The sequence below is a fragment of the Podarcis melisellensis genome (assembly GCF_964234715.1).
Source record: "Podarcis melisellensis genome assembly, chromosome: 13".
In the NCBI taxonomy this organism is placed as follows: domain Eukaryota; kingdom Metazoa; phylum Chordata; class Lepidosauria; order Squamata; family Lacertidae; genus Podarcis; species Podarcis melisellensis.
In genome coordinates this window covers 47,606,126-47,631,798 of record NC_138545.1, presented here as the reverse complement: position 1 = coordinate 47,631,798, position 25,673 = coordinate 47,606,126, and the positions used below count along the sequence as shown (strand labels likewise).

At 42.2% G+C, this 25,673-nt stretch overlaps 2 protein-coding genes across 8 annotated transcripts in view; one reads left to right on the top strand and one right to left on the bottom strand.

The window, feature by feature from the left end:
- Positions 1–22,329, top strand: YTHDC1 (YTH N6-methyladenosine RNA binding protein C1). Of its 3 annotated transcripts, none has more exons than XM_081884010.1 (17): positions 1–264; positions 6,404–6,493; positions 7,444–7,775; positions 7,885–8,263; positions 9,860–9,949; positions 10,427–10,480; positions 11,128–11,222; positions 11,798–11,906; positions 11,993–12,110; positions 13,519–13,603; positions 14,474–14,640; positions 16,869–16,951; positions 17,537–17,573; positions 17,657–17,696; positions 17,786–17,848; positions 19,946–20,080; positions 21,304–22,329. In XM_081884010.1, exons 1-17 carry the CDS (start codon positions 237–239, stop codon positions 21,526–21,528), a joined length of 2,130 nt encoding a protein of 709 aa, XP_081740136.1. In that variant the 5' UTR covers positions 1–236; the 3' UTR covers positions 21,529–22,329. The 3 variants fall into 3 exon arrangements, with proteins under 3 accessions (XP_081740136.1, XP_081740135.1, XP_081740137.1); XM_081884009.1 differs by having other exon boundaries at positions 2–264; positions 6,404–6,505; XM_081884011.1 differs by lacking the exon at positions 10,427–10,480 and having other exon boundaries at positions 2–264; positions 6,404–6,505.
- Positions 22,330–23,174: 845 nt separating this feature from the next.
- LOC309354166 (UDP-glucuronosyltransferase 2A2-like) overlaps positions 23,175–25,673 on the bottom strand; it is a 29,136-nt gene continuing 26,637 nt past the window's right edge. For all 5 annotated transcript variants that reach the window (XM_081884140.1, XM_081884137.1, XM_081884139.1 and 2 more), the window contains exons 5-6: positions 25,199–25,418; positions 23,175–24,206 (exon numbers count right to left, since the gene is read on the bottom strand). In XM_081884140.1, the coding sequence (XP_081740266.1) occupies positions 23,927–24,206; positions 25,199–25,418 (500 nt within the window). In that variant the 3' untranslated portion in view covers positions 23,175–23,926. The remainder of the gene's footprint in view (positions 24,207–25,198; positions 25,419–25,673) is intronic.

Sequence of the window (25,673 nt, the reverse complement as noted above, 5' to 3'; positions counted from 1 at the left end):
AGGAGGAGGAGGCGGGGCCGCGAGGGGGGCGGGGAAGAGCCTCCATTTTGCTCGGCGTCCTGAAGGGAGCAGCTCCTGAAGGGGCTCCATCGCCCTCCCCGTTGCCTCCCTCGCGTCCTTCGGCTGCGCCGCTCCCTCCTCGTCTCCCGATACTCCTCCGCCTCCAGAGAAAGCCGCCGCCGTCGCCGCCGGTTCTTCTTTTTCCTCCGCCGCGGGGGGTGGGGTGGGGGACGACGATGGCGGCCGAGAGCCGGGAGGAAAAAGGTACCGCCGGGATTTTTCCTTTCCCCTCAATCCCTAGGCCGCACGTTGCCATGGCAACCGGGGCTGGGGGGGGACGGGCCTGTAGCGGGAGGGGGCGGCCAAGGCCCAGGGGATGTGGGGGGGGGAGAGGCCTGAGGGGCTTTACGAAGGAGGGCGAGGGGCCTTACTGCTGCCTCTTCTCCCCCCCCCCGGGAAAAGTGGGCTGGGGGGCGGCGGTTTAATTGCCTTGAAATGAAATCAGCCTTCGGGGGGGGGTCACGCGTTTGGGAAAGTGGGGCGGGCAGTAAGGTAAGGGATGGCCGTTTAAAAGGCCTTGAAATATTAGTTCTCAACCTTTGGGGGTCACGTTGGGGAAAGGGGGGGGCATAGGTTGGGGGCTGGATGGAAAGGCAACGTTGTTGGTTGCCAGGCTTGGGAAAGCAAGGGGGAGGGTGGGGGCTGCTCACCACCATCGTCTTTGGGGGGGGGGAGTATTTTATTTGTTTACTGGATTTGTATACCGGTTTGCAGAACAAATCCTAGCATCTATGTCTTCTTTGATAGAACCCAGAACACATTCAAAATATAAAACAGCAATGTATATAATCAAAGTAAAAGCAACCCAATATCACAAACACACACACACCAACCCTTACACTGCCTTCCCATATTTAAAACCAGTCTGGAGGCAGCTTACAGGATGAAAAAAATTGCGTACACAACCGAATTGGAACAGTTGCCACATAAATTGTAACAAGATATTTCTTTAAAAAAATAGGAAAAAAGTTATATCGGTGGTTGTTGGCATCTGTCTGTCTCAGAAGACAATGGAGGAGGGCACGTTTGGGGTTGAGGTCAAGCTGTTGGATCATTACAGCAGCAAACCCGCAACAAAAAGCCATTGGTCTCAAGTAGGAAACATTTTAAGCTTTCCGTTTAAAATTTGTTAAAATAGATAAAACATATAAAAAGTACGCAGACAAACTGAGTTTCTGCGTAAATAATACTAATATCTAAAAATGAGAATTGATGTTAATAACAGCAACAAACCCTTCCAGCGAAACATCCTGAGCAATGGTGCAGTCTAGCCTTTGGTTTCAGGAAAAAAATGTCCGCAGGCTGTTTGTGCTTTAAAATAATGATTTCTTTTTATTTAAAAAAGCAACCTCTTTTTTAAACAGTCTCCTAGTGAGTTTTGGCTGATTGCTTTCATCCTCCTCCCTCACATTCCGTGAATATTAGCTAGTAATGCTGGAAATTAAAGTTTAAATGCTGCTGTGTTCCAATATCATCTCAGTAAGACTTATAACTGCCTTGTGAGATGGTCCACTTCCGTTTTCCTAATGCAGATGAGATTCTGAGGATGAGAGGATAGTAGTGTACCTAAGACCAGCCAGTAAATTCTTGGTTGGCCTTACATTTGAAGCCAAAAGTATCTTGGCTATATTATAAAGTTCACACACTTGGCTGCTATGTTAAACTAGCTTTCTGGTTTTTCATATATACACACACACACACACAGCTCTTAGGAAGGGATATTATACAAGTGACCCCCTCCACTGATTCAGCTGATGCTTACTAGATTTGTGTGTTTCCCTTCTAGTTGGTGTATAAGCAAAACAATAAAACAGCTGATCTGTGTTATTCCCATGTCATGAGATGAAGTACAGCTCTGCAGCGCTTGAAGCTTTTTGTTTGCCTGTGTTAGAGATTAGGTTTATGTTACTGTGCTGTTCAGCATTTATTCAAACTGCATTACAGAATAAGATAAAACAGTGGAGGAAATGTGGCGAGCAAGAAGGTATCTGAGGTTAGGGGTGAAGGCTGCAATTTGAAACATACAAGATTTGATTTAAATGATGTAAAGTCTGACAGGACTTCTTAGTAAATCTGGGTACCACTGAGCTGCTTACAAATATAGAAGACAGGGTGGACAATAATATGGTGAAGCAGGCTTACCTTAGAAGAAGGCTGAACTAATACTTGGATGGTTTTAAAAGAGGATTAGACAAATTAATAGAGGATAAGGCTATGTTCTACATCCATTTTTGGAGGCTATGTGCCTCTGAATACCAGTTGCTGGGAATAACAAGTGAGGAGAGTACTGTTGTGAGTTCTGCTTATGGGCTTTGTAGGGCCATTTCTTTAAACACTGTGATAATGGGATTTCCATAGAATCATAGAGTTGGAAGGGACCACAAGGGTCATTTAGTCCAACCCACTGCAATGCAGGAATCTTTTGCTCAATGCGTGTCTTCAGGCCACGACCCTGAGAATCTCTTTCTCTACTGACTGAGCTGTGCTGGGCTAGGTGGGACTTTTGCCTGATCCAGCCGGTTATTACATTCTTTTGACCATGTTTAACTATGCAGCTTGACCACTGGCACAATTATGTATTGTTTATGTACATACTTGTTTCCTAAATAGATTAGCTTTAGAAATCCTGTTAAAACAAGAGGGACAGCTTTTATTAAAAGCTTGCTTTTTGCATCTAATAGGAGCAATATGACTGCAGAGCAGTGACTGCAGCAGTTCTGCATTGTGTGTGCTGAAGGGAATTTTATCTTGCATGGCCTAGTTTATGTAGAAATATATTGATGAGTATGAAGCAAACGGAGTGATAGTATATCTACCAGCTGCATACTGGGGCACTGTGTATTTAGAGTAGTAGTAAGTATCATGGACGAGCCACCAAAAATTTATGTTGGCCTTCAGGTATTTGAGGTCTACCACATTTCCATAGCTCTGTTGTTATGTCTTTGCAGTTGTATCTAAGAGGCTCTTGTAAGCACGACAAGGAAAGTTCCTGAGCTGGTCATAAACGATTCTACTTTGGGCCTTTTCCAAAATATAGGTTAGGGTATTGTATGCAGTAATTAATTTTATTGGCAATTACTCTAGTACAGAACAGTTGCTTGTTTAAGATAAACTGCTACAGATTTTTTTATCTAAATAAAAATACAGTGGTACCTTGGGTTAAGTACTTAATTCGTTCCGGAGGTCCGTTTTTAACCTGAAGACCACTTTAGCTAATGGGGCCTCCTGCTGCCGCTGCGCCGCCAGAGCACAATTTCTGTTCTCATCCTGAAGCAAAGTTCTTAACCCATGGTACTATTTCTGGGTTAGCGGAGTCTGTAACCTGAAGCGTATGTAACCTGAAGCGTATGTAACTCGAGGTACCACTGTACACTGTTCAAGAACAGAACCGGTGCTCAGAAAAATTGTTTGGGATGCCCTATCATCCTAAAAGCATTAGTGTGTTTTAAGAAGAAGAAGAATGTTTACAAACACAAAAACTAGAGCTGTATACTACAAGATATTTGGTGGTTTAATTAACAAAGTCACCTCCAAGAGATTCTTGGACTTGAGCAGTCTTCCAATAAGAGACTGCACTTCCTTGCAGTCCTATGTCTAATGTGTAGATGGTATGCATTGTTAGTGAAACACAGTGGTGGTGGGAGATAAATGGAGCTCTGGTCATTCAGGACCCCAACACTTAAGGGGTGTTTTGTGCAGATGTCAGGATAGGGCAAGTGCAGATAATGGAAGACAGATGCAATTTGCTCCTGATGTCTCATATCCAGAAGGCTGTTACAGGTCTCTGGGACTAGCTTAACCTTCCAAAGTCATCATCAAAAACAAATTCCTGTGAAGTACATTAAGATAGGAGTGGTGTTAAGTTAGGTCCATATTTAAGATTGTTGGCACTTAGGCGTAGTGAGGAAACAGGAATGCCTTAAGACAATGAATTATTTTCAATTTGAAAATACTTTCTCTCTCCCCCTATCATAGATCTGAGTTTCAAGAGACCATTGGATTGAGGTCCCAGCCATACCCCACCTCAACAGTTGCCATTAGTTGAATATTGTCTAGATTAGGTTTTAGTCTGTATACCTGTATCATTGAGAAATAATTGAGAAGCTCTTGAAAACCAAAGAGTCCAGAGAAGCCAGATGAAATAAAAAAGAGAAATGCAACTGATTTTTCAAGGCAGCTCCATTTTTAATGGAGCTTTGTACACCACATTAACTGTAGTTGAATCTTTGGAAAGCTCTTTGAATTTGATTGTAGATAATTAAATTTAATAATGTTTGTCTGTAGTTAGTAATGGCTTTGTACTAGTCTACACATGATTTGTTAAAACAAATCAAAACTGCTCAAGGAGATAGAATTTTGAAACAAATTCTTGCTGTGGTTCATCTTAAAGTAAAATGATTGCCTGAAATAGAAATTTCAGGAATTGCAGTCCCTCCTGTTGCATGCCAAACCACTTTCAACATTGAAGGAAGTTTGAATAGGTGTTCATGATATGACAGTAGGGGTCTGATTATGTTTTTATTGTTTTTAAGATATGATGTAAGCCGCCCAGAGTGGCTGGGGAAACCCAGCCAGGTGGGTGGGGTATAAATAAAATAATCATGATTATAATTCTAAAAATGGAAAAATAAAAATCTATGTGCACCAGTTGTTGGGATCCTAGTCCATATTTTTACAAGCTTTAATTATGCTGGGCTCCCTGAGAAGAAGAGCTTAGCCAGAAGGGGAAGGTGACTCCTCCCTTTACAGAACTTGTTCTTCAGGAACCATTCCACCTGGCTATATTTTCAGGAAAGGTGGTCTAGGTACGATGTAGTCTTCCCTTATTGGAATCACTGCTCTGTGACTAATATAGCAAATACTTCAAGAAGTATGGGGCATCCCTGTCAGATTCCCTCAAAATATTACTACAGTGGTGCCTCGCAAGACGAAATTAATCCGTTCCGTGAGGCTCTTCGTATAGCGGTTTTTTCGTCTTGCGAAGCAAGCCCATTGACAGCTTAGCGGATTAGCGCTACAGCTGTCAAGCGGCTTCCAGCGATCAGCTGTTAAGCGGCTTATCAGCGGAACAGCTGATAAGCGGCTTAGCGGCTTAAGAAAAGGGTGAAAAAAGCGAAAAAAACCCGTGGGGGGATGCAAGATTTTTTTCGTCTTGCGAAGCAACCCCATAGGGGAATTCGTTTTACGAAGCGCCTCTAAAACGGAAAACCCTTTCGTCTAGCGGGTTTTTCGTCTTGCGAGGCATTCGTCTTGCGGGGCACCACTGTACTTTTTCTAGTAGTGAATGATGGGTATAAAATCTAGCTCTTTAATATACACAGCTCTAGAATGAATGGCTCCGCAAACCTATGAAGGATCATAGTTGTTGTTTTTTAAGAGACTGTTCCTTACCTATGAAATTTCATGAGAGTAAAATCAGTGCAGATTCATCCTAGCCTCTATGCCTTCTTTGATAGTCCATGTTTGTCTAATTATGGCCCAGTCTGTGGTCAGGATTAAATCTCAACTGACTGGTGTGAATAAAGGTTGCAGTTAACATATTGATCTAATTGCCATAATTGCATTAAACATTTTAATGTCCTGATTAGGGTCTAAAGCAGGGGTCGGCAAGGTTTACCTCGCCTGGGCCGGTTCACTCCAGTGGAGATCCTACCAGGGTCCAGATTGCATGCCTGTGATTTCTGGCATCTGCAGAGAAGCAATTTCCAGTGTCGCAGAAGTGAGTCCCCATGCCGTGCTGCGCTGGTTTAGCGCAGCGCGCGGAGACTCACCAAGCAGGCAGTTCAGTTCGAGGGTGCCTCCTGGGTCGCTTAAACGAGCCCAGTGGGCCGCTTGTGGCCCATGCACCTTAGGTTGCCAACCCCTGGTCTAAAGCAAGCCTATAAGATTTACCAGGTCAATTGTCCCTTATGTAGTTTAGGGATTAAAGCAACTGAAAGATAGATGAGAGGTTTGTCAGTGAATTAGGTTAAACCTGTAGTAGGGAGTTCATCCATATCTTGCTCCTCCCCAATTTAAACAGTTTTGCTTGGCAGTTATCCAAATTAGTCTTGTGAAAAACTGCCTTGCTATTCAGTTTTCACTCTTAATTTTAGAAAAGCTTCAAATGGGTGGGCAGATGTAAGTGCTGAAAGAAAATGTGTGGGTATTGGATTTTAGTATCACTTTAAACCATTTTAAATTCTCATTTGGTAAGAGCATTGCAGCGGGCTGGACTAGATGATCCTTGTGGTCCCTTCCAACTCGAGAATTTTGTGGTTCTAATTACACTATTCTGGTACCATTAAAGCAAACGGTGCAGCTCTTCTGAATGCCATTTCTTAACCTTGTGTTTTGTTTACAGATGGCGAACTGAATGTTCTGGATGACATATTGACTGATGCACCTGATCATGATGATGAACTGTATAACCCTGACAGTGAGCAAGATAAAAGTGAGAAAAAGGGTATGCTACTTTACTAGTTAGGGGCCCTTTTGAAAAGGTGGACAGCAAGATCAGCCAACCAGCTTGAGGGCTGCTGCTAGGGTGCACAGAGACCTGTGCATGCCCACTGGGCAACCCCTCTTTTTCCTAAGAGTTCTTTGTTCTGCATTACAAATTCTTTTTGAAGTATCCTTATCTCCCTGCCACATTTGATTTTTTTCAATGTGAGCTATTAAAGTAAAATATGTCACATATATGCAAAGAACCTGCTGTGCCGATACCTTGTTTGTAGCCTTCATATCTGAATGTTTTTAAAGGCTTTAAGATCCTTTGTGGAATATGGCATGCCAAACGAAACAGTACAGTTTGCCAAAAAGCAAGTACTGTCCTTGCTTATAAAATATAAACAAGTTGAAATAGTTTTCCTCAAGCATGTAATCTTTTCTCTTTGGCTATAGAAATACATAGGGAGTTGTCTTCCTCCTGAGGAAGCCAGAAGCAAGGTTCTATTTCAGCTTATTTCCCAAGTCAACTTTCCACAGCCTGGTGCCCTTCACATGCTATTGGAATGCAACTCCCATAATCCCTGATCTAGTCATTGGCCATACTGGCTGGGCCCAGTTGGAGTTATGAGTCCAATAACATTTGGAATGATACTACACTAGGGTTTGGAAGGGCTGTCCTAAGTTGTCTTTTGGTCTTTTAAGTCATTCCAGCCATTGGTCATCAGTTTTCTCATCTTTAAATAGTGAGAGATGCTAGGATTTCCAAGGAGGCAGTTTAGTTAACACAACATCCCGGTTTTAAACCTAATAGGTTTATGTGCTTTGACTCATGCTAAATATGAAAAACGTTTGCTCATCGTGTTTTCTGAAGATAGCTTTAGCAGCGTTTTGTTAATGCTATGAGATGCTGATTTCAAAATTTGTTGTTGCTTTTCTAAAAAAAAAATATTTCAGGATCCAAAAGGAAAAGTGAGAGGATGGAGACAGCTGAGAGCAAGAAGCAGAAGCCTTCTGTGCATTCCTCGAGGCAGTTGCTACCCAAACCTCCAAGCTCATCCGTTAGCAACAACAAGCGAATAGTGAGCACAAAAGGAAAGCCAGTATTGGAATATAAGAATGAGGAGTATCAAAGGTCTGATAGGAGCAAGCGTCCAGAAGGTGACAGAAAGATGCGTATGACAAGCAGCAGCTCGAGAGACACCTACAAAGGGCAACCTGAGAAGGCGTGCCTCAGGAAAAGAGATGCTGACAGAAGGGCAAAGTCTTCCACTCCAGATACCTCTGGGGTAAGCAGCGGCTTTTGCAGTCATTAAATGCACCAGTTCTTTAAGGTGCTTGCTCCGAACTCTGTGCATCCTGACATGTAAGGCATTTGTTTTATTCTCATTTAAACAGAGGCTAAGGCATGAGGTGGACAGACAGCCAAGCAGGTCCAGTCACTCCTCAAAAGAAGAGGTGAACTCCGAGGAGTACGGGTCGGATCATGAAACAGGCAGTAGCGGATCCTCTGACCAAGGAAACACAGAGAATGAGGAGGAGGAGGAGGAGGGGATGGAGGAAGAAGAAGAGGAGGAGGAGGAAGACGATGACGGGGAGGAGGAGGAAGAAGTGGAAGAAGAGGGAGATGATGAAGAAGAGGATTATGATCAAGATGAAAGGGATCAGAAGGAGGGAAATGATTACGACACACGAAGCGAAGCTAGTGATTCTGAATCTGAATCTGCATCCTTTACTGATGGGTCAGTCCGATCTGGTTCGGGCTCGGATATATCAGGTAGCTGATATCATTTCTTTCTCCTCTGGGTCTTGTCATATTCAGTTATTTATTTCTAAATCGTTCCGCAGATGATTGTCTCTGGTGTGAGAGAGCACCACCAGTAAGGGTAGCACAGCAGCAAAGTGTTCACATTTTTGTCCAAACGGCTTCCTATGGGCATCTGATTGGCCACTGAGAACAGTGCTGGACTAAATGGGTCCTTGGTCTCATCCGGCAGAGCTCTTTCTATGCTCTGGTCTCATTAGTGTCTCACTAAGCAGTTTCCTTCATAGTGCCGGTCTCTTGGCCAGAGGCTGTGAGGAATGGAAGTGGAAACATAAGATGAGTTTTCTGGCAGTGTACTTTACGTTACATTCCTTTAGGGGGAATTTCATGGGGATGAAAAAAGATCTTCAAACCAGTGTGTCACACAAGTTCTACTTACGTTTCAATGTGAATACTTCTATGTACCAGTGTTTATAATACTAGTCTAGGTTAGCCTTTCTCAGTCTTGGGTCCCTAGATGTTGTTGGACTACAACTCTCATAATCCATAGCCAGCAAGGGATGATGGGAGTGGCAGTCCAACAACATCTGGGAACCCTAAGTTGAGAATGGCTGGTCTGGGTGTATTTCTGTGGTGAAAGAATTGATTTTTTAAAATCATTTTTTTAAAAGAGGAGTAGATTATAACTGAAGAAACATTAGTGTTTCCAGCAGTATATAAAGCTAGTTGGCACATTCTGGTTTTAAAAACCTGGAAAGAAACAATTCAGAGCAAAGCAGCTGAGTTTTAGCTGAATTTCAAACTTCTAGCCAAATACTTACGTTCTATTAATTTATTATTGCTCACATTTTATTTAAGCAATGTCCCTCCCAACTCCGCCTTCCTTATTTTATTTTTTGGTGTCCCTAATTGTACCAAGTATCGTTACAGGGACAGTTCCATTTCAGAAGTTTTGGAATAGTGTTGTCAATGTGATGTGGTTGTCGTGTCACATGGCTAGATCATTTGAATAACATGGCAAACACCCCAATCAGCATTGCACCTCATTGGGAGTCTGGCACAGACTCCTTAAGTGAGTCTGTTATCCAGAAGTAGGTTCACATCCATGGTGTGCAGAAGAGGCAAGCTTACATACTGGCAATGTATAAATCAGGCTTTAGGGGGATGTGTTTGCTGTATTTCTAATAATGTGCATAAACGTTGTGGTCCAGGGGCATGCTGGGACTCCAGCAGGAGGCCTGATCTATATCAGTCGATTTCTTGACTTTGTGAAGACCTCACACTCGTACACACGTGTGCACACCATACCGTATCAGAAACTGCTTTTGAAATTTCTGTGTGTTTCAAAAGCAGCTTTCCACGTAATGTGGAATATTACTGTTCAAGGCAAAAAAAGTTTAAAGCTCCTTTGCGCTCTGCAAAACAACACCATGGATCTTTGGATCCTGACTAAAGAATGAAGGGCTAATGAGATGATAGTTCTGAATGTTGAGAGCCAAATATGCATTTAGCTAATGTAAACTGTATTGACCTTCTTGCAATCGTTCCTGATAAAGTTTTTGGTGTCGGCCTTAAAAGTACTGCTGTTGCTTGTTTTGATGGTCTTAGATGAGAAAAAGAAGGCGAGAAAAAGAGCTAGAGGCATCTCTCCGATTGTTTTTGATAGAAGTGGAAGCTCTGCATCAGAGTCATATGCAGGTATTACTATGTTATTGCTTATCTTACTGAAATGATCTGTAGCAAAACCCTTGGACTGCATTTTCCAAAATAAATAGTGGGCCATAGAAACCTATTGGACACGTAGCTAAATAGTGAAAATTGGTATTTTGGCATGTTCTGTGTGAATAATTTGGGGAAGTAGGTTTTCTTGTTATGTTAATGCTATTTTGTTGCTTAAGTGGAATTTTCACTTTTTAAAACTTGGAAGATGATGATTCATTGACTAGTTTTCTGAAGAGAAAACTGGTCCACCAAAACAAACAAACAAAATGAAACAACCCAAAAATCCAAAACAAACCCTCGTGCACATTGAGCAGCATTCTTTGTGTGTGTGTGGGTGCGCGTCAGGAGGAATAATTTGTCATGAATGAAAATAGTTATGTGAAAAGGCTGTAGAATTTATATCGTATCTCTATTAAGGCTCAATCTGAACAAATGTACTTTGGCTAAACACAGGTTCAGAAAAGAAGCATGAGAAATTATCATCTTCCGTTCGTGCTGTCCAAAAAGGTATAATTTAAATTCGAATTTTTTAATGCATGCTCCCATCGCAAGCTGTTGTGTCAAGTCTTTGTTAACATACATCAGATGTGGTAATGTTCCGATGTATAGTGGAACTAACTCAAGTGAGCAGATTGTATTGCCTCTCAAATTACTTCTTGCATGCATCTTCATAAAGGCAAATATATATATATATCTTGTTGCTGAATTGGCAAGCAAAGAAGTAATGAAATGGTGCTGTTTGAAAGATAAATTTTCATAGGTTCTTCATTCAAGAATGTATTTTACACCAATAACCCGGAAGCAAACATATCGGAACATTACTGATGTTGCATTGGCTTTTTACTTGAAATAGCTTATTTTGCTTTCTACGCTTAGCACTGCATGCTATGACACAGATTTCAAGTCTGAAATATGTGGTATTCAGCTACTGACCTGCAGCACAATTCCTCAATATTTGGTCACATAGCTTCAATATATTAAAATGGAATTTGTGCAGGAGACCAGCATAAGCCCCTCTGAAGTGAAGAATAGTTGTACCACAATATAAAAGGGCTTGTCCCACAAAGGGGCTATAAATATGTGTTGTGTGTTTACTTAGGAGGTGCAGAGGGAAATGCCAATAAAATTACATTTTGCTTTGTTTCCACCCCCAGACCAAACTAGCAAACTTAAATACATTCTCCAAGATGCAAGATTTTTTCTTATCAAAAGTAACAACCATGAAAACGTCTCACTTGCCAAAGCTAAGGTATGCCACATTGCACTTACAGACTACTTTCATTATGAAGATAAAGCTCTGATTGCAGAATACGGAATAGGGGCAATTGTTCTTTTAATTATCAAGCCTTTAATTAGTTCTCTTACCTCAGCCCTGTCACAAAGAAATAGAATTAGTTAGGATCTCACCAGCTGTATCTCTGTTACTTTGAATCTGCTGGGAGCCTTGCAGAAAGAAAGGGGAACAACAAATTCTGGTTTAATGCTTTATTTTTACTGTTTAATGCTTTCCATAATGCTTTGAACTTAATGGATTATGATTTTCCTGGTCCTCCCCAAGCTTTTGTTGGATATGTGAGCATTTATGAAATACGAAGCTGTATCAGTCATACTGGCTTGTCCTGTAGTGCTAGTACCTCTATAATACCTCAGTTAGAGATATTTCTCAGCTGTCACATCTTTTAACTGGAGATTACAAGGACTGAACTTGGGACCTGGTGCATGTCAAGCATGTGTTCTAGCACTGAGCTAAGTGCAATGTGTCCCTGGTGCATCCATTGAGCAGTTTGGGTTTTATAATTTCTGTGTCTGTTCATCTCTCTACAGGGTGTCTGGTCAACCCTCCCAGTCAATGAGAAGAAGCTCAATGCTGCTTTCAGACAAGCAAGGAGTGTTATCTTGATATTTTCTGTGAGAGAGAGTGGGAAATTCCAAGGTAAAGAAGAGGAAATGCCTGCACTCAACATTAACCCAAAGTTGTTTGGGTTTTGTCGTCTCATTGCAGTGTTCTGATTCTTGCAGGATTTGCAAGGCTGGCTTCAGAATCCCATCACGGGGGATCTCCCATACACTGGGTGCTACCTGCAGGAATGAGTGCAAAAATGCTGGGAGGCGTATTTAAGATAGATTGGATATGCAGGTAAAAGGGTTAAAATGTGAAAATTCTGGTTCGTAATGTTTACTTTCGGATATTCTGAGTAGGTTCACAAAGTGTATCCTCAAAATAGACATGATTCATTTGCTGAAACAATAGGTTACCACTCATTTGCATAGTCTGGAGATAGTTCGCAGATAGCTCAGTTGGTAGAGCATGAGACTCTTAATCTCAGGGTCATGGGTTTGATCCCCACGTTGGGCAAAAGATTCCTGCATTGCAGAGCATTGGACTACATTATCCTCACGGTCCCTTCCAACGCTATGATTCTAAAAGACTTTGGTCTTAGTGGAAGGATTATTTTTGCCCTACCATGAATAGGGTACATATCTTTTGTCTTTTATTTTTGCCATGCTTCAGAGATTTTTGTTATTAACCATCATCTTCATAGGTGGCAAATTATTGCCTTAAATTCAGTCCCATGGTCTTGCAGGTGTGTGTGTGTGTGTGTGTGTGTGAGAGAGAGAGAGAGAGAGAGAGAGAGAGAGAGAGAGAGAGAGAGAGAGAGAGAGAGAAAGAAAGAAAGAAAGAAAGAAAGAAAGAAAGAAAGAAAGAAAGAAAGAATCCCCCAACTGATTATGTAAGGCTCTTGATAGATAGGGAGCCTCTATCTGCTGCAGTAGGATGTCGTCAGAAATTGACACTCAAGATACTGACTTTCAGACTAGTAGTCTATGAAGCTGGGAAACCAGAGGTTGAGCTGCAAAAGATGCATTCTTCACATCCCCAACCCTGTCGTTGAAGTCTAGCTTTTTCAATGTTTTGCATTGGTTTTTTCTTGCCCTTGAAAATAATCGAATTTCTCATGAAACACGTATTCTGTATTATGAATGTCAGGCTTGGTTTTTGTCATCACTTACCTGAAATGTTCAGGTAAATAGTGATGGGTGAGTTTCCCCAAGTCTTAATTTTAAATCAAGAGAGAGAGAGTTTCTCAATCTGGGAAGATAACCTAATCCTTTTGAACATTTTCCCAGTATTACTACTATACTAGAAGTCCACATTTTTTTCCAGTAGTGCTGGAAGTCTACATTTTTTCATAGTTTGTTTACTTCCCAGAAAGTAATAGCAGCATGCTAGGTGTTAAGAACGCTGCCAGAATGTCAAAACAGTGTGGTGGGTAGGATGCAAAGGCAAGGCTTAAGTTTCCCTCTGGCGATAGAGAACTTGCAAGGTTGTCATGCTTGCTTTGTACTAAGGTGAGCATTATGAACCTAACTCACTTGGTCTTCCAAGCTGCACTTTGATAATATTTATATCTGCCAGTTCAGAATGCTCATCTTCCTGGTTTTCTTTTTAATGTTCAAGTTATAGTCCGTAAAAGCATCTTTGTATAAGATTTTATTTAAATGCCAAATACACAAAATGTATTGCATGTCACTTATACATTTAGGCGTGAGTTGCCATTCACGAAATCTGCTCATCTGACCAATCCTTGGAACGAGCATAAGCCAGTAAAGATTGGACGTGATGGACAGGTTTGTCATTTGTGTTAATTATCCCTCTTCAGTATCTTAAGGCCAGTAGTTAAAATTTTGGAATGCATTTGCTCTTGTTTTATTTTATTTGATAGTTGTCCACATTTGAAAGCCACCATTAATCCAAGCACAAAGAGATCTTAGACCAATGATAGTAACCTAGAAAAAAAGTCACAACAAAATATCTTCTTTTGAAGTAACTTGACGTGTAGTCCATTCTTTATTAAAGCTACTGTTAGGCTACTTTCTGCCAAAAGCAGCCTTGAATCTGCATGAACACTCCCACCATTCTCAAGTCTCTAAAATGGGTTCATTTTGAGGGAGAAATATGGGCTTGTTCTCCTGCTATACTAACTGGGAGGGTAGGGTCTTGTGGAAAAGCAGCCCACATAAACTTATGGCTTCCTTCACCTTGCATGGGTATTTGCAATCTCAGTGTGCTTTTTAAAAAGATAGCTGTAACACTCTTTGGCATGCTGCAAATACAATTTTTGATAGCTAACAAAATAAAGATATGCACTCTTTGTTGCTTCATGGGCAGCATATGTCCTAAAATTCCGTAAAAACAAATTTACCTAATCTATTTGTTTGTGCCGGTGAGCTTTTGATCCATGATTCTGGGCTACACATGTTGGTTGCACAAGGTATGTGATACAACTCTTTCTTATTTAACGTTGTAACATTTTTCTAGAAATCCCTCTGTTGATATTTATAGCTGTCTCTAGTATAACTTTCTCGTAGAAATCAGCAAAAACATGTCATTGAGCATTATACTTCGTTGTGTCCGTCTGGTTGGCTGCAGAAGCTGTCTTTGGGAAATTTGGATTCATTCAGAGTTCATCTTGTAAAACGAGCATTTAACTGTTCCAGGAAATTGAGCCTGAATGCGGAAGCCAGCTTTGTCTCCTATTCCCTCCCGATGAAAGTATTGACTTGTATCAAGTCATTCATAAAATGCGGCACAAGACAAGAATTCATTCTCAGCCCCGGTCAAGAGGACGGCCATCCCGCCGAGAGCCACTCCGAGATGTGGGAAGGTTAGAAACGTTCTTTGGACTGATAATAGGCACATGTGTCAGAATTACGTGATGGAGGAATGTGATTCATCAAAAAGCTTTCCCTGCAATCAAGAAGAGAGAAAATCCTCACATCAAGCTGCATGGACGGGTCTGTGGCTTCATTGAGGATTTCACACTGTCCCCCCCCTCCCCCAGTTTGTCACTTTCAAGAGGAAAACGGGGACCTTTGGCTCATGCAGAAAATACGTTCTTGTAAACCTAGCTTAGACTAGATCTTTGGTCAGATAATGCAGATAATCTGTTCTTGTAGGTAAGCGGATTTACCATGAGCAGGCTAGGTGGAGGAAGAGCAAGTCTGTGTGTTCAAAAATGTGTTAATATCTTGTAAAAGCCTTTTCTTTCAGGTAAATCTCTGGATAAGCCTTGTCAAAATATGGGACTTTTATCAGGATCACTTATAATTTTGCAGAAGATGACCACCTCATTTTGAGGATAAAAATATTTGTGTTATTTTGCTGTTCAAGAAGAGCGTGTTTGGGACTGTCTCAAATTGTATCACCGTGCTGTGGTTAAGCCCATTACCAAATATTCTCTCACATCTTGCTGAGCTTCTGGAAGCCGTAGGTTCTCTCCAAAGGGGGAGGAAGTGGCCTTGGAGACCCGGCAACAAACCAAAAAGAATGGCTGTTGCTGTGTCTGTATACACAACCTTTCCAGATGCTGGCAGCACCTGTGGACTTAAGAGTGGTTTTAGAGGATCGCCACGATTATTGATCACTGCTCTATGAACTTGCCAACATTCCCCAGAAAAGAGGGGTATATCTTGTTACAGAATTGGAGAAGTCTTTGCAAAGGACTGATATAAGCCCTTCTCTATCCATCACGATTCCCTGACCCCCTGTGTAGCCACTTTGCTTTCTGATAAATCTAAAGCCTTTCCGCTAAAGACTGTGTAGTTTGGGCTGAAACCTTTTTCGGTTGCAGTTTCCTGTTTGTGGAAACGTCCTGTGGTAGGTAACAGATATCCAACGAGTCCCCATATCCTTGCTGTTTAAAAAAAAAAAAGGACACCGTAACCTGTAGGTAGGAGGAATCCTGGCAGCATCCCCCTTCCTTTGGGCATAAGAGGACTGAGCAGCGATGGCTTTTGAAGTTAAGCCTAAGAGGTTTCCAGTGCAATAAAGTATTTACGAGTGAAGGTTTTGCAATGGACTGCAAACTATACATTATAACACCACCACACCTTCTCGAGCCTGCCAGGGCCTCCATTTATGTATGTGGCTTTCAGCTTAAAGTCAGTAGTTGGACTACTATATGAACTGTTACTATCATATATTATACCGGTCGTAAGTGCACACTCAAACTACAAGAAAGCGGTATGTCTATTCTTTACACCAGCTCTTATTTTCTAAATCTATTTCTGCTGTGCATACATTTTCTTTGTTTGCTCAGAATTGTGATACTTGCTTTTAAAATGGTAATGCAGTATACTTTAATGGTAGTTGGGGAGGAGGGAGGGGTGATTGCCTATGGCATGTATAATTGTTTCACATTTTGATGGTGTATTTGAAGGGTTGGGGGGGGGCATTCGGTGACCTGCTGGTGGTGAGCGAAGGAGAAACCCAGGCTGGCAGCTGGAAGATAACTTCTTCGGAAAGCACAACCATTTCAGCTAGTAATATGAATTTTGAAAATTTTCTTAGCTCTAATCTCGAGAACATAGGAATAGGCCATATTGTGAAAGGTCCTTCCTGGCTAGTAATCTTTGTATGTAAAGTTGGGGGCGGGGGGAAAGAGAGAGAGATGGGTCCGAATGATATCAGTCCAAGTGAGGCAGAGTATTTAGAGGTTTGGAACACATCCGTAAGATTCATCCAAATTGTGTGGCTCTGTGCTTGTAGGGCGAGCATCAATATAGCAATTGCACAAGGTACAAGTAGGGTTAAATTAGGTTTATGGCTACAGTTCTGTGTGTAACGGGGAGTAAGCCCTAAAGAAATAGGTTGGAATTAAGAGGTATGGCTGAGTCAAGGATTTCAGGTTCTTTGCAACCATAAAATGCCAGTTAAGCATATTTGCATCAACACAAGAAAGGATTGAGCGGTGAATTTGGTAAGGCTCACACAGCTGCCTGGGACTTCAGAAACCTCCCAGAAAGTCGTCCTGGGTTACCTCCTGTTCCTTCTGAAGGTATTTACTTTAAGGTTGCTCCAAACAATTGTTTAATTATTGTCTAATTTATGTAGGCGTCGACCAGAGGATTATGATATTCATAACAGCAGAAAGAAACCAAGGATTGATTATCCCCCTGAGTTTCACCAAAGACAAGGTTAATATCTCGTTATGCAAATACACTTGCACAAACGTACAGATTTGTGTATTAACAATCTTGAATTTGTGTAGAATGTGAAGTTTGAAATAAAGCTTTGAGGGTGCATCAGGGCTCTAGTTAAATCTCATTTTGAATAGGAAGACTTAACGGAATGTGTGGGATCGTGCCCTTCTTGGAACATGGTAGGGGGACCTAGCTTAGAGCAGAGACAAAAATGTTATAAATGTCCTATTATATGAGTGAATATGTAGGTATGTCTTAATCTCCTCAAAACAAGCTACATTGTACTTTTGTTGATGTTTAGATTAAATCTTGGCATCAAGCTAAAATGACCAGATTCAACATTCTTTATCCAATAGCTAGATAATTACTGGAGTCTGCTCTATTCTGCTATAAAGAAAAACTTGGTACATTTTAAAGCTCCTTACACAAATTGTTGAAGCCACCATTGGGAACAGCAGAATTACCTTTCCTTGTTCTCTTTGCCAAGGCAGGTGCATGCTTGTGGGAAAGATGCTAATTTCTGTTTATATATTGCTATAGCGGTAAATATGATATGTAATGCTGCTTGATTTCAAACAGGCTATATAAAGGATCCCAGATACCAAGATGCAGACAGGTAAGAGATGCTGTAGTCTTTGTTTATTTTACGCTGCGGTAACTTAGCACTGTGTTTAAATTCACAAATCTCATTCCCAACAGACGATTTTCAGGAGTGCGCAGAGACGTCTTTTTAAATGGGGTAAGTGTCTGCCTTTTCGTGTGCTGTAGCTGCAAGTGCTTTAATGCTGCCTGCATTTATGACATTCCCTGTATGTGTTTATTTTCCAGTCCTACAATGATTATGTGAGAGAATTCCATAGCATGGGTCCGCCGCCACCCTGGCAAGGAATGGTTTGTATTTTTAAACGCACTTTACTTTTGACCATGCATTTGATTGAACGCATTCCTTAGAGTAACGATGATAAGGGTAGTTCCATTTATTTTTTATGAACTTCCTTAGGGATCTAAAAATGACAAGCGATTCCTGCTGAATCAAACCAAACCCATCTAGTCCAGCCTTCTGTCCAACTGCATGCCAATAGGAAACCCTGCAAGCCAGGATATAAGCGTAGAGTCGTGCTCTTAAATCCATGCAAGAAAGATGTGCTATGTATAAAAGAAGCACTGGTGGGAAAGAGCAGGCAGTATGAAAGAATGATGTCGGGGGGCTACCAAAGTTGTAGCGAAATTAGGCCATAGAAAAAAGAGGGAGATCTGCAAGCCTTATACTGTTGAAGTACAATTGGGAGGGACACGGGTGGCGCTGTGGGTTAAACCACAGAGCCTAGGACTGCCGATCAGAAGGTTGGCGGTTTGAATCCCCGCGATGGGGTGAGCTCCCGTTGCTCAGTCCCAGCTCCTGCCAACCTAGCATTTCAAAAGCACTTCAAAGTACAAATAGCTAAATAGGTACCGCTCCGGCGGGAAGGTAAACGGCGTTTCCATGCGCTGCTCTGGTTCGCCAGAAGCGGCTTAGTCATGCTGCCACATGACCCGAAAGCTGTATGCTGGCTCCCTCAGCCAATAAAGCGAGATGAGCGCCGCAACCCCAGAGTCGGTCACAACTGGACCTAATGGTCAGGGGTCCCTTTACCTTTACTTACAATTGGGGGGGGGGCACAAACCAAAGGAGGCTAAAAGAGGACTTGGCATACCTGACCTCTTCAAAAGGAAAACTGAATCTGGTGGGGAAGCTGCACCTAGAATGCAGACTGGAGTGGTCTGTTTGGGGTGCATGGAACCCAGGGCAGGCAATATTTCTTTAGGAAGGAGGATATACCACAGCAGGCCCCACTTGTAAAGTACACTTAGATAGTATCCAGGTAAATGAACCATTCAATCTCAGAAGTTCCCAAACTGTTGCAGTGTGTCCGGATTTGTGGTTGGAGATGGAAGACAGCACAACCATACAACATCTAGCACAGGGTTACAGCGCATAGCTGTCAATATTTCCCTTTTTTAAAAAGGGAAATTCCCTTATTCCAAATAGGATTTCCCTTTTAAAAAAGGGGAAGGTTGACAGCTATGTAACAGTGGCTACAACAGGCAGAAAAATCATTAATTGGTCGCCAAAACCCTCAGCGATTTTCAAGAGGTCCAAGACAGGAGAGTTTGTAAGCTTCTGATCTATGTAATAACATTGAATTTCAATGTTCTGGGTGGGTTTGGTATCAAGACACTTGTGTCAAGCCACAGTATCTGTTCCGCTCCAGTCTCTCACCTGCTTTTGCAATCAGTTCTAAGCAAATGCATGCATATTGATTTTGACTGTAACATTAAGAGCATGTTTTTGGCATTGCGATAATCCTCACCCCATTCACCCTCCCTAGCATTCTGGAAGCCTTTTATTTTACCTTGCAGAACATGGCCCACAGTGGCATGGTGATTATCCCCACTGCCAGTTTAATTCTGCACAAGGTATGGGTGCCCCTTCCACACAGAGAATTGTGTGCATAGTATGTTTATACCTATACAAACTGTTCAGTCGCTGCAGCCTCCTCCTGTGTCTGGTTGTGGAAATGTGGGGTTAAGTGTGCAGTTTGGGCTAGTTATTAACCACTATAAGGTACCGTATTTTTTGCTCTATAAGACTCACTTTTTCCCTCCTAAAAAGTAAGGGGAAATGTGTGTGCGTCTTACGGAGCGAATGCAGGCTGCGCAGCTATCCCAGAAGCCAGAACAGCAAGAGGGATGGCTGCTTTCACTGCGCAGTGATCCCTCTTGCTGTTCTGGCTTGTGAGATTCAGAATATTTTTTTCCTTGTTTTCCTCCTCCAAAAACTAGGTGCGTCTTATGGAGCGAAAAATACGGCCTTTTAGCGTGCCACACTCAAAGTGCCATTGAATCTTTGAAGCACTTTCTTTATTACAGTTGCATTTCAGTGTTCCTTGATGCCGATTGTGTTCTAAGGAGGAGAAATTTAAGTGAATAACACCATTTTCTTTTTAGCCTCCTTACCCGGGTATGGAACAGCCTCCCCACCATCCTTACTACCAGCACCATGCTCCTCCACCACAAGCTCACCCTCCTTACTCAGGGCACCATCCCATTCCACACGATGCACGATACAGGGATAAGCGGGTGGTAAGTATGCCCAGAATGGCTGGTACCATGCCAGTTAAGGATCATGGGCAGATCTTATGCTGTCGAGAGACCTCTATACAGTCTTAAGTGTCAGGCCTCTACGTTCATTGAAACATTCAGTGCGTGTTCTGTCACATTTTAAAGCACATTTTAAAGCTGCCACTTGTGCCAAAATAAATAGTAGAATGCAGGCACACGAGACTGGAGAGCAAAACCTAGGTTGTTGTTTTGCAAAGTTGTTGCTTTTGCTCATGCCCATCACCGATCCCTTTGCATATTTTTGCATATGCTCTCAAGTTAGCTTGAGCTTTGAGAGTCTCAGTTGTTGAAGGCTTGGAAGATTTGCAAGAAGTATTTGTAGGTGGTTTGAGTTTTCCCTTTCAAAAGAGAAACTACGCTCTAGGTGCATGTTGAATCCCGATACAGTGGTACCTCGGTTCTCGAACGTCTCCGTTGACAAACGTTTCAGAACTCGAACCATCTTCTGTAACGGATTACATTCGAGAACCGAAGTATTTGAACGCAAAACCCGTTTTCATTTGCGATTTGTTTTGATCCTTCTTTTAAAGATTAGCATAAGGAATGTTAAAAAGGGACGTGGGTGGCACTGTGGGTTAAACCACAGAGCCTAGGACTTAACAATCAGAAGGTCGGCGGTTCGAATCCCTGTGACAGGGTGACCTCCTGTTGCTCGGTCCCTGCTCCTGCCAACCTAGCAGTTCGAAAGCACATCAAAGTGCAAGTAGATAAATAGATACCTCTCCGGTGGGAAGGTAAACTGTGTTTCCGTGCACTGCTCTGGTTGGCCAGAAGAAGTTTAGTCCTGCTGGCCACATGACCCGGAAGCTGTACGCCGGCTCCCTCGGCCAATAAAGCGAGATGAGCGCTGCAACCCCAGCGTCGGCCATGACTGGACCTAATGGTCAGGGGTCCCTTTACCTTTACCTTTATAAGGAATGTTGGAGGGTTGAGGCCTCCGGGTCCATAATAATATCAGAACACTGGTGGGTCAGTCCAAAGGTCTGCCTAGGCCAGCATCCTCCTTATCCCAGATACCCATGAGAGGCCCTTAAGCAGCATTTGAGGGCAATAGCCTGTCCTGCAGCATTACCTAGTGCCTGGCATTCCTGGAGGCAGCATAAAGCTATAGTGACCAGCAGCCTTACTTGTGCTTTGTAGCTTTTTAAAATGGTGATCTATAAAAACATTTCTGTCTCCTACAGCATGATTATGACATGAGGGTAGATGACTTTCTACGTCGGACACAAGCAGTTGTCAGCGGCCGAAGAAGCAGACCCCGAGAACGAGAGCGGGATCGTGAGAGGGATCGGCCCCGGGATACCAGAAGGGACAGAGATCGGGATCGGGGGAGGGAGAGGGAGAGGGAGAGGGAGAGGATATGTGATCGGGACAGAGACAGAGGAGAAAGAGGAAGATATAGAAGATAATGCATTGCGGAACTGCAGTCACTTAAAGCAAAGGCTTGTATATTTGTGTGTTTACAGGTAGTAAACTTCTATTTTCCTCTGTCTACCTACTTTATTGTGTAGAAGGATTTATAATTGACCCTCTTTGTTCTAAGCATGCAGTAAGCTGTGAACTGGAAAATCCCCATCGGCTAAACAAAAAAACAAAAAACGTGCAAACTTGACCCTTGAGTTGGTGACTTTCATTTGAGCAGTTTTGAAAAAGTTTAAAGAAGGTAGATTAATGATCCCTATGTGTTTATCTTAACTGTAATTTAATCATCTGTTTGTTTGAATACCAGTTGTCAACTGCCATAATATTTTTGCTTTTGTTTCCTTCCATGTAGTTTTTTTACATGATTCTGTGGGGGGAAATGCTGCTATCAGGTATGCAAATACTGGGTGTGATGGTTTGGCTGTATGTCCGTGTTGAAACAGCCACGTCTTGGTTTTTCTGGTTGTTCCTTTTTTATGGGGAAAAAAAAACCTCTGTAAGAGTCAAGCTTGTTCAATAATGAAAGCAATATTAAGATGACAATATTGATATCTAATTTTTAACCTTTTAAACAGCTTTCCTGTGTTCTGCTGGCATTTTGGTTAATGCTATTGTTTGTTCGCCTCTCCCACTTCCATATTACACACACACACCCTGAAAAAAATGTCCATATTGTTTGGAATGTCCACCGTGTGTGTGTGTGTGTGTGTGTGTGTGAGCACAAATTCTTGCTGTATTCTACATTGCTACCATTTTTTTTATAATAAATTGGTAACAGTCAACTTTCATGGATGTGCATGTTTCTGATGAGTTGTTTTGTTTTGTTTTTGAAGGGGGGGTGGAGCAAAAAAGCCTCAATCCGAAAAGGTCACTTCTGGCTCAATAGATCCCTTACCTTTTACTGGTGCGGCAAAGAGCGGTTTTAGTATGTTTAAATTTGCATCCTAACTCCAGATGGGGCAGTGGTGAGCCCCATCTCCCCCTCCCCTGACCTGACAGTGTGCCTCACATGGACTGAATTTGCACTCTGAGCATCTTCAATATACTATGTTTCTGTGATGGACAAAAGAGTTCCTGGAAAGTAGAAAGCTTGAGACACATTAACTTGAATGTGTTAAATGGATAAAAGAAGAAGAAGAGATGGGTGTGTGTGAGAGTGAGGTGTTACGCGTCACTAAGAAATGTGTTCATAATACAAAAGCTGGACAGGGGCAAAGTTTCAGAGGTAGGAAAACCTCCTCCTGGGGAAGAAGAAGTCCACTGTGGTCTGAGCAGGGTTTGGGTTTAGAGTTCTGGGCAGAGGGGCAGCATCACGGGGAAATGATGGCTGGGACAGAGAGCTGTCCTATTTATGCAAAGCAAAAGCTAGGATGATCTAGTGGCAATGACAAAGGTGTTGTGATGGAATTCTGTGCCATGAAAAGCTGCATTATATGTACATCCACCTTTGGCCTCGCTCCTATTTTTCTAGTCATGGTAAGTGTCAAGCAGCTAATCGGGCACCAAAACCTGAACTGCAAGCATTGCAAATCTTCTGAGGTTTTACTAGACATTTCCAAGTATACTGTTGCTGACATAAAGGCAAAAGTTGCTTTAATATACATATATTCCCCATGATCCTGAGGAAACTGAATTCTACACCAATATCATTTATTCCAGTCCTGAATTGAAGTATGCGTGCGGCTCTATCACAATGGAAAAAAACCATAATTATTCTTAAGAATTACAATATTAATAATTTCAGCAGATGTGCAATTAGACACATTTTTTCCTGGATCACTGTGTCATTATTGGAATGGCTTCGATGCGGACTATCCAGCATGTGGGACTTAAATATTAAATTTTGCATTTTTAGTCCATTGATTCCAAGCAGATTCAGGCATGGCTAGTGTCTGTTGGATCGTATCGATTGTGTGTGTGCTGTACTCCAGCAGCAGGTGACAGATGTCCGCAGGAAACCTTAACTGCTGTGTTTCAGAAATAAACGGTTCTCGGTCTTGAAAAGGGCCACGTTGTTTCTGCAATTCCCCACTTTAGCAACACTTAGATGTATATTTTGAGAGATTCATAAAGAGTGTCACTGCCTCCAAATAAAAAGATTCTGTGCTACATTGCCAGTTGTGGAGTTTACAGAATAAGCTCAGTTCAAAACAAAAACGAGCGATCTTGAAGTGTGAACCACCATTGATACATACAATACTCAGGTGCTGAATGGAGCAGAGTTAAGATTGGCTTGCTTGTACATCCGTTTGAGTTGAAAAGTGTGGCAAAAAATTAGAAGTTTTAGGTGCAGTTTTCATAAAGTAGGGGCGGGGGTATTAGCACGCAGAGTCATGAGCATGCTGAATCATGCAGGCCACACAACGATGACAATCCCAGGAGAAGCTACTCTGTTTTTGATTTCCTAAGGACCCTGCCACATTTCCGACAAAAAAATGAGCAGCATTTAACAGCAATGAATATGAAAACTGCCATGCAACCGATCAAGAAGGCAATGACGTCCAGGGAGTGATACTGGTACCAGGTCAAGTGATGGGCAGCTGCTCTCAAGTGCTTGGCACCTTTGTGGCGCATGACAAACTCAATCCAAAAGACAGCCCGGTCCAGCGGCTTTATCGGTTGGTCATGGTGGATCTGTGACAGTCTCATTGCATTTTCCTTATATCTGGAGGATTGGGCAGAGAAACAAGAACAAATCAGTATAGAGCCAGAACTCAGAGGACTGCAGTCTTTAATTGCTCCCAGGATTTAAAAACAAGACTATTGTGGCAGCTTACTAACTAATGTATTATGGAAAGTAACACAAGGAAGTTAAGGGAAAACATTGCTCTGATTGGCCTATAACTTCTGCTGATTTTCTTAGGCAAGTGGCTTTGTGAATGTTCCGGGAACATGCTATGCGCATTTTGTAGACTGGTAGCGTCATTTGTTGCAAAAATCTGAATGAGTGACTGACGGGCACCTGAAAAACAGACTGAAGAGATTGACTACCCTCGCAGTATTACTTTTGGCTCCATAACCATATGGGGGATTGAATAGAAGGAAACGAGATACACCGTATTTTTTGTTCTATAAGACGCACCAGACCATAAAATGCACCTAGTTTTTGGAGGAGGGAAACAAGAAAAGAAAAAATCTGAATCTCAGAAGCCAGAACAGCAAGAGGGATCGCTGCGCAGTGAAAGCAGCAATCCCTCTTGCTGTTCTGGCTTCTGGGATAGCTGCGCAGCCTGCATTCGCTCCATAAGACGCACACACATTTCCCCTTTTTAGGAGGGAAAAAGTGAGTCTTATAGAGCAAAAAATACGGTACATTCGGGGTTGTCTGCCCCTCAGATTGAGGGCATGAGGTATTCGGGGGCAAAAGCCTTTGAGTTCCGTAGTAGGACAAAAGTCGGAAGGCGCTAGATTCAAATGTGGTTTTGGCAAGAGAAAATGTCTCCAATGTGGTAGAAGCAAACACTTGGAATTGTGTCAAGAAAAAGACCACAACAGGGCAGGAGGAAATGGGGTCAGGTGGGAATGGGCTTGGCTATAGAATATTAATAATATGTGCTAACAACTTCTCGGCTACATTTTTCTCTTCCAAAACCTATTGCTGAAGTATCTAGCTTGCTCTAGGCATGGTATAGAGAAGGTGATCTGTGTCTCACTCACGTGGCATTGTGAATGACAGTGTTCACAGCATCCACTAAGTCTTCCGTCTTCATTGTATGAATGTCCAGCTGTACAGCCATCCCCTTTGCCTTCATGTGCACAACGTTATCGGGTTGGTCAGCAAACATGGGGATCCCAACCATGGGAACACCATGGTAAATAGCTTCATAAATCCCATTGGTTCCACCATGTGTTATAAAGGCTTTCGTCTTAGGGTGTCCTGGAATGGGATGATGGGTAAAATGTGATAAGGAATCATTCATAAATTTTCCCATCTATGTACCCCCCATTTTAATTTTTTTTGATACCACTGCATACTGTGTGTATGACATGCTATTTTTTCACTGGTTCCAAGACCCCAAAATGCAAAATTTCATTGAAATATCTGTTGATTAAATTTCCCCATCCTATACAGTTGTACCTTGGTTTTCGAACAGCTTAGTTCTCAAATGTTTTGGCTCCCGAAAGCTGCAAA

Bases quoted from the DNA above. Each gene is read 5' to 3' on its own strand.
- YTHDC1 (XM_081884009.1), top strand. From the start codon at position 237: ATGGCGGCCGAGAGCCGGGAGGAAAAAG. The intron at 9,950-10,426 runs GTATTACTATGT...GGCTAAACACAG, and splicing joins TGCATCAGAGTCATATGCAG to GTTCAGAAAAGAAGCATGAG. The intron at 20,081-21,303 runs GTAAGTATGCCC...TGTCTCCTACAG, and splicing joins GATACAGGGATAAGCGGGTG to CATGATTATGACATGAGGGT.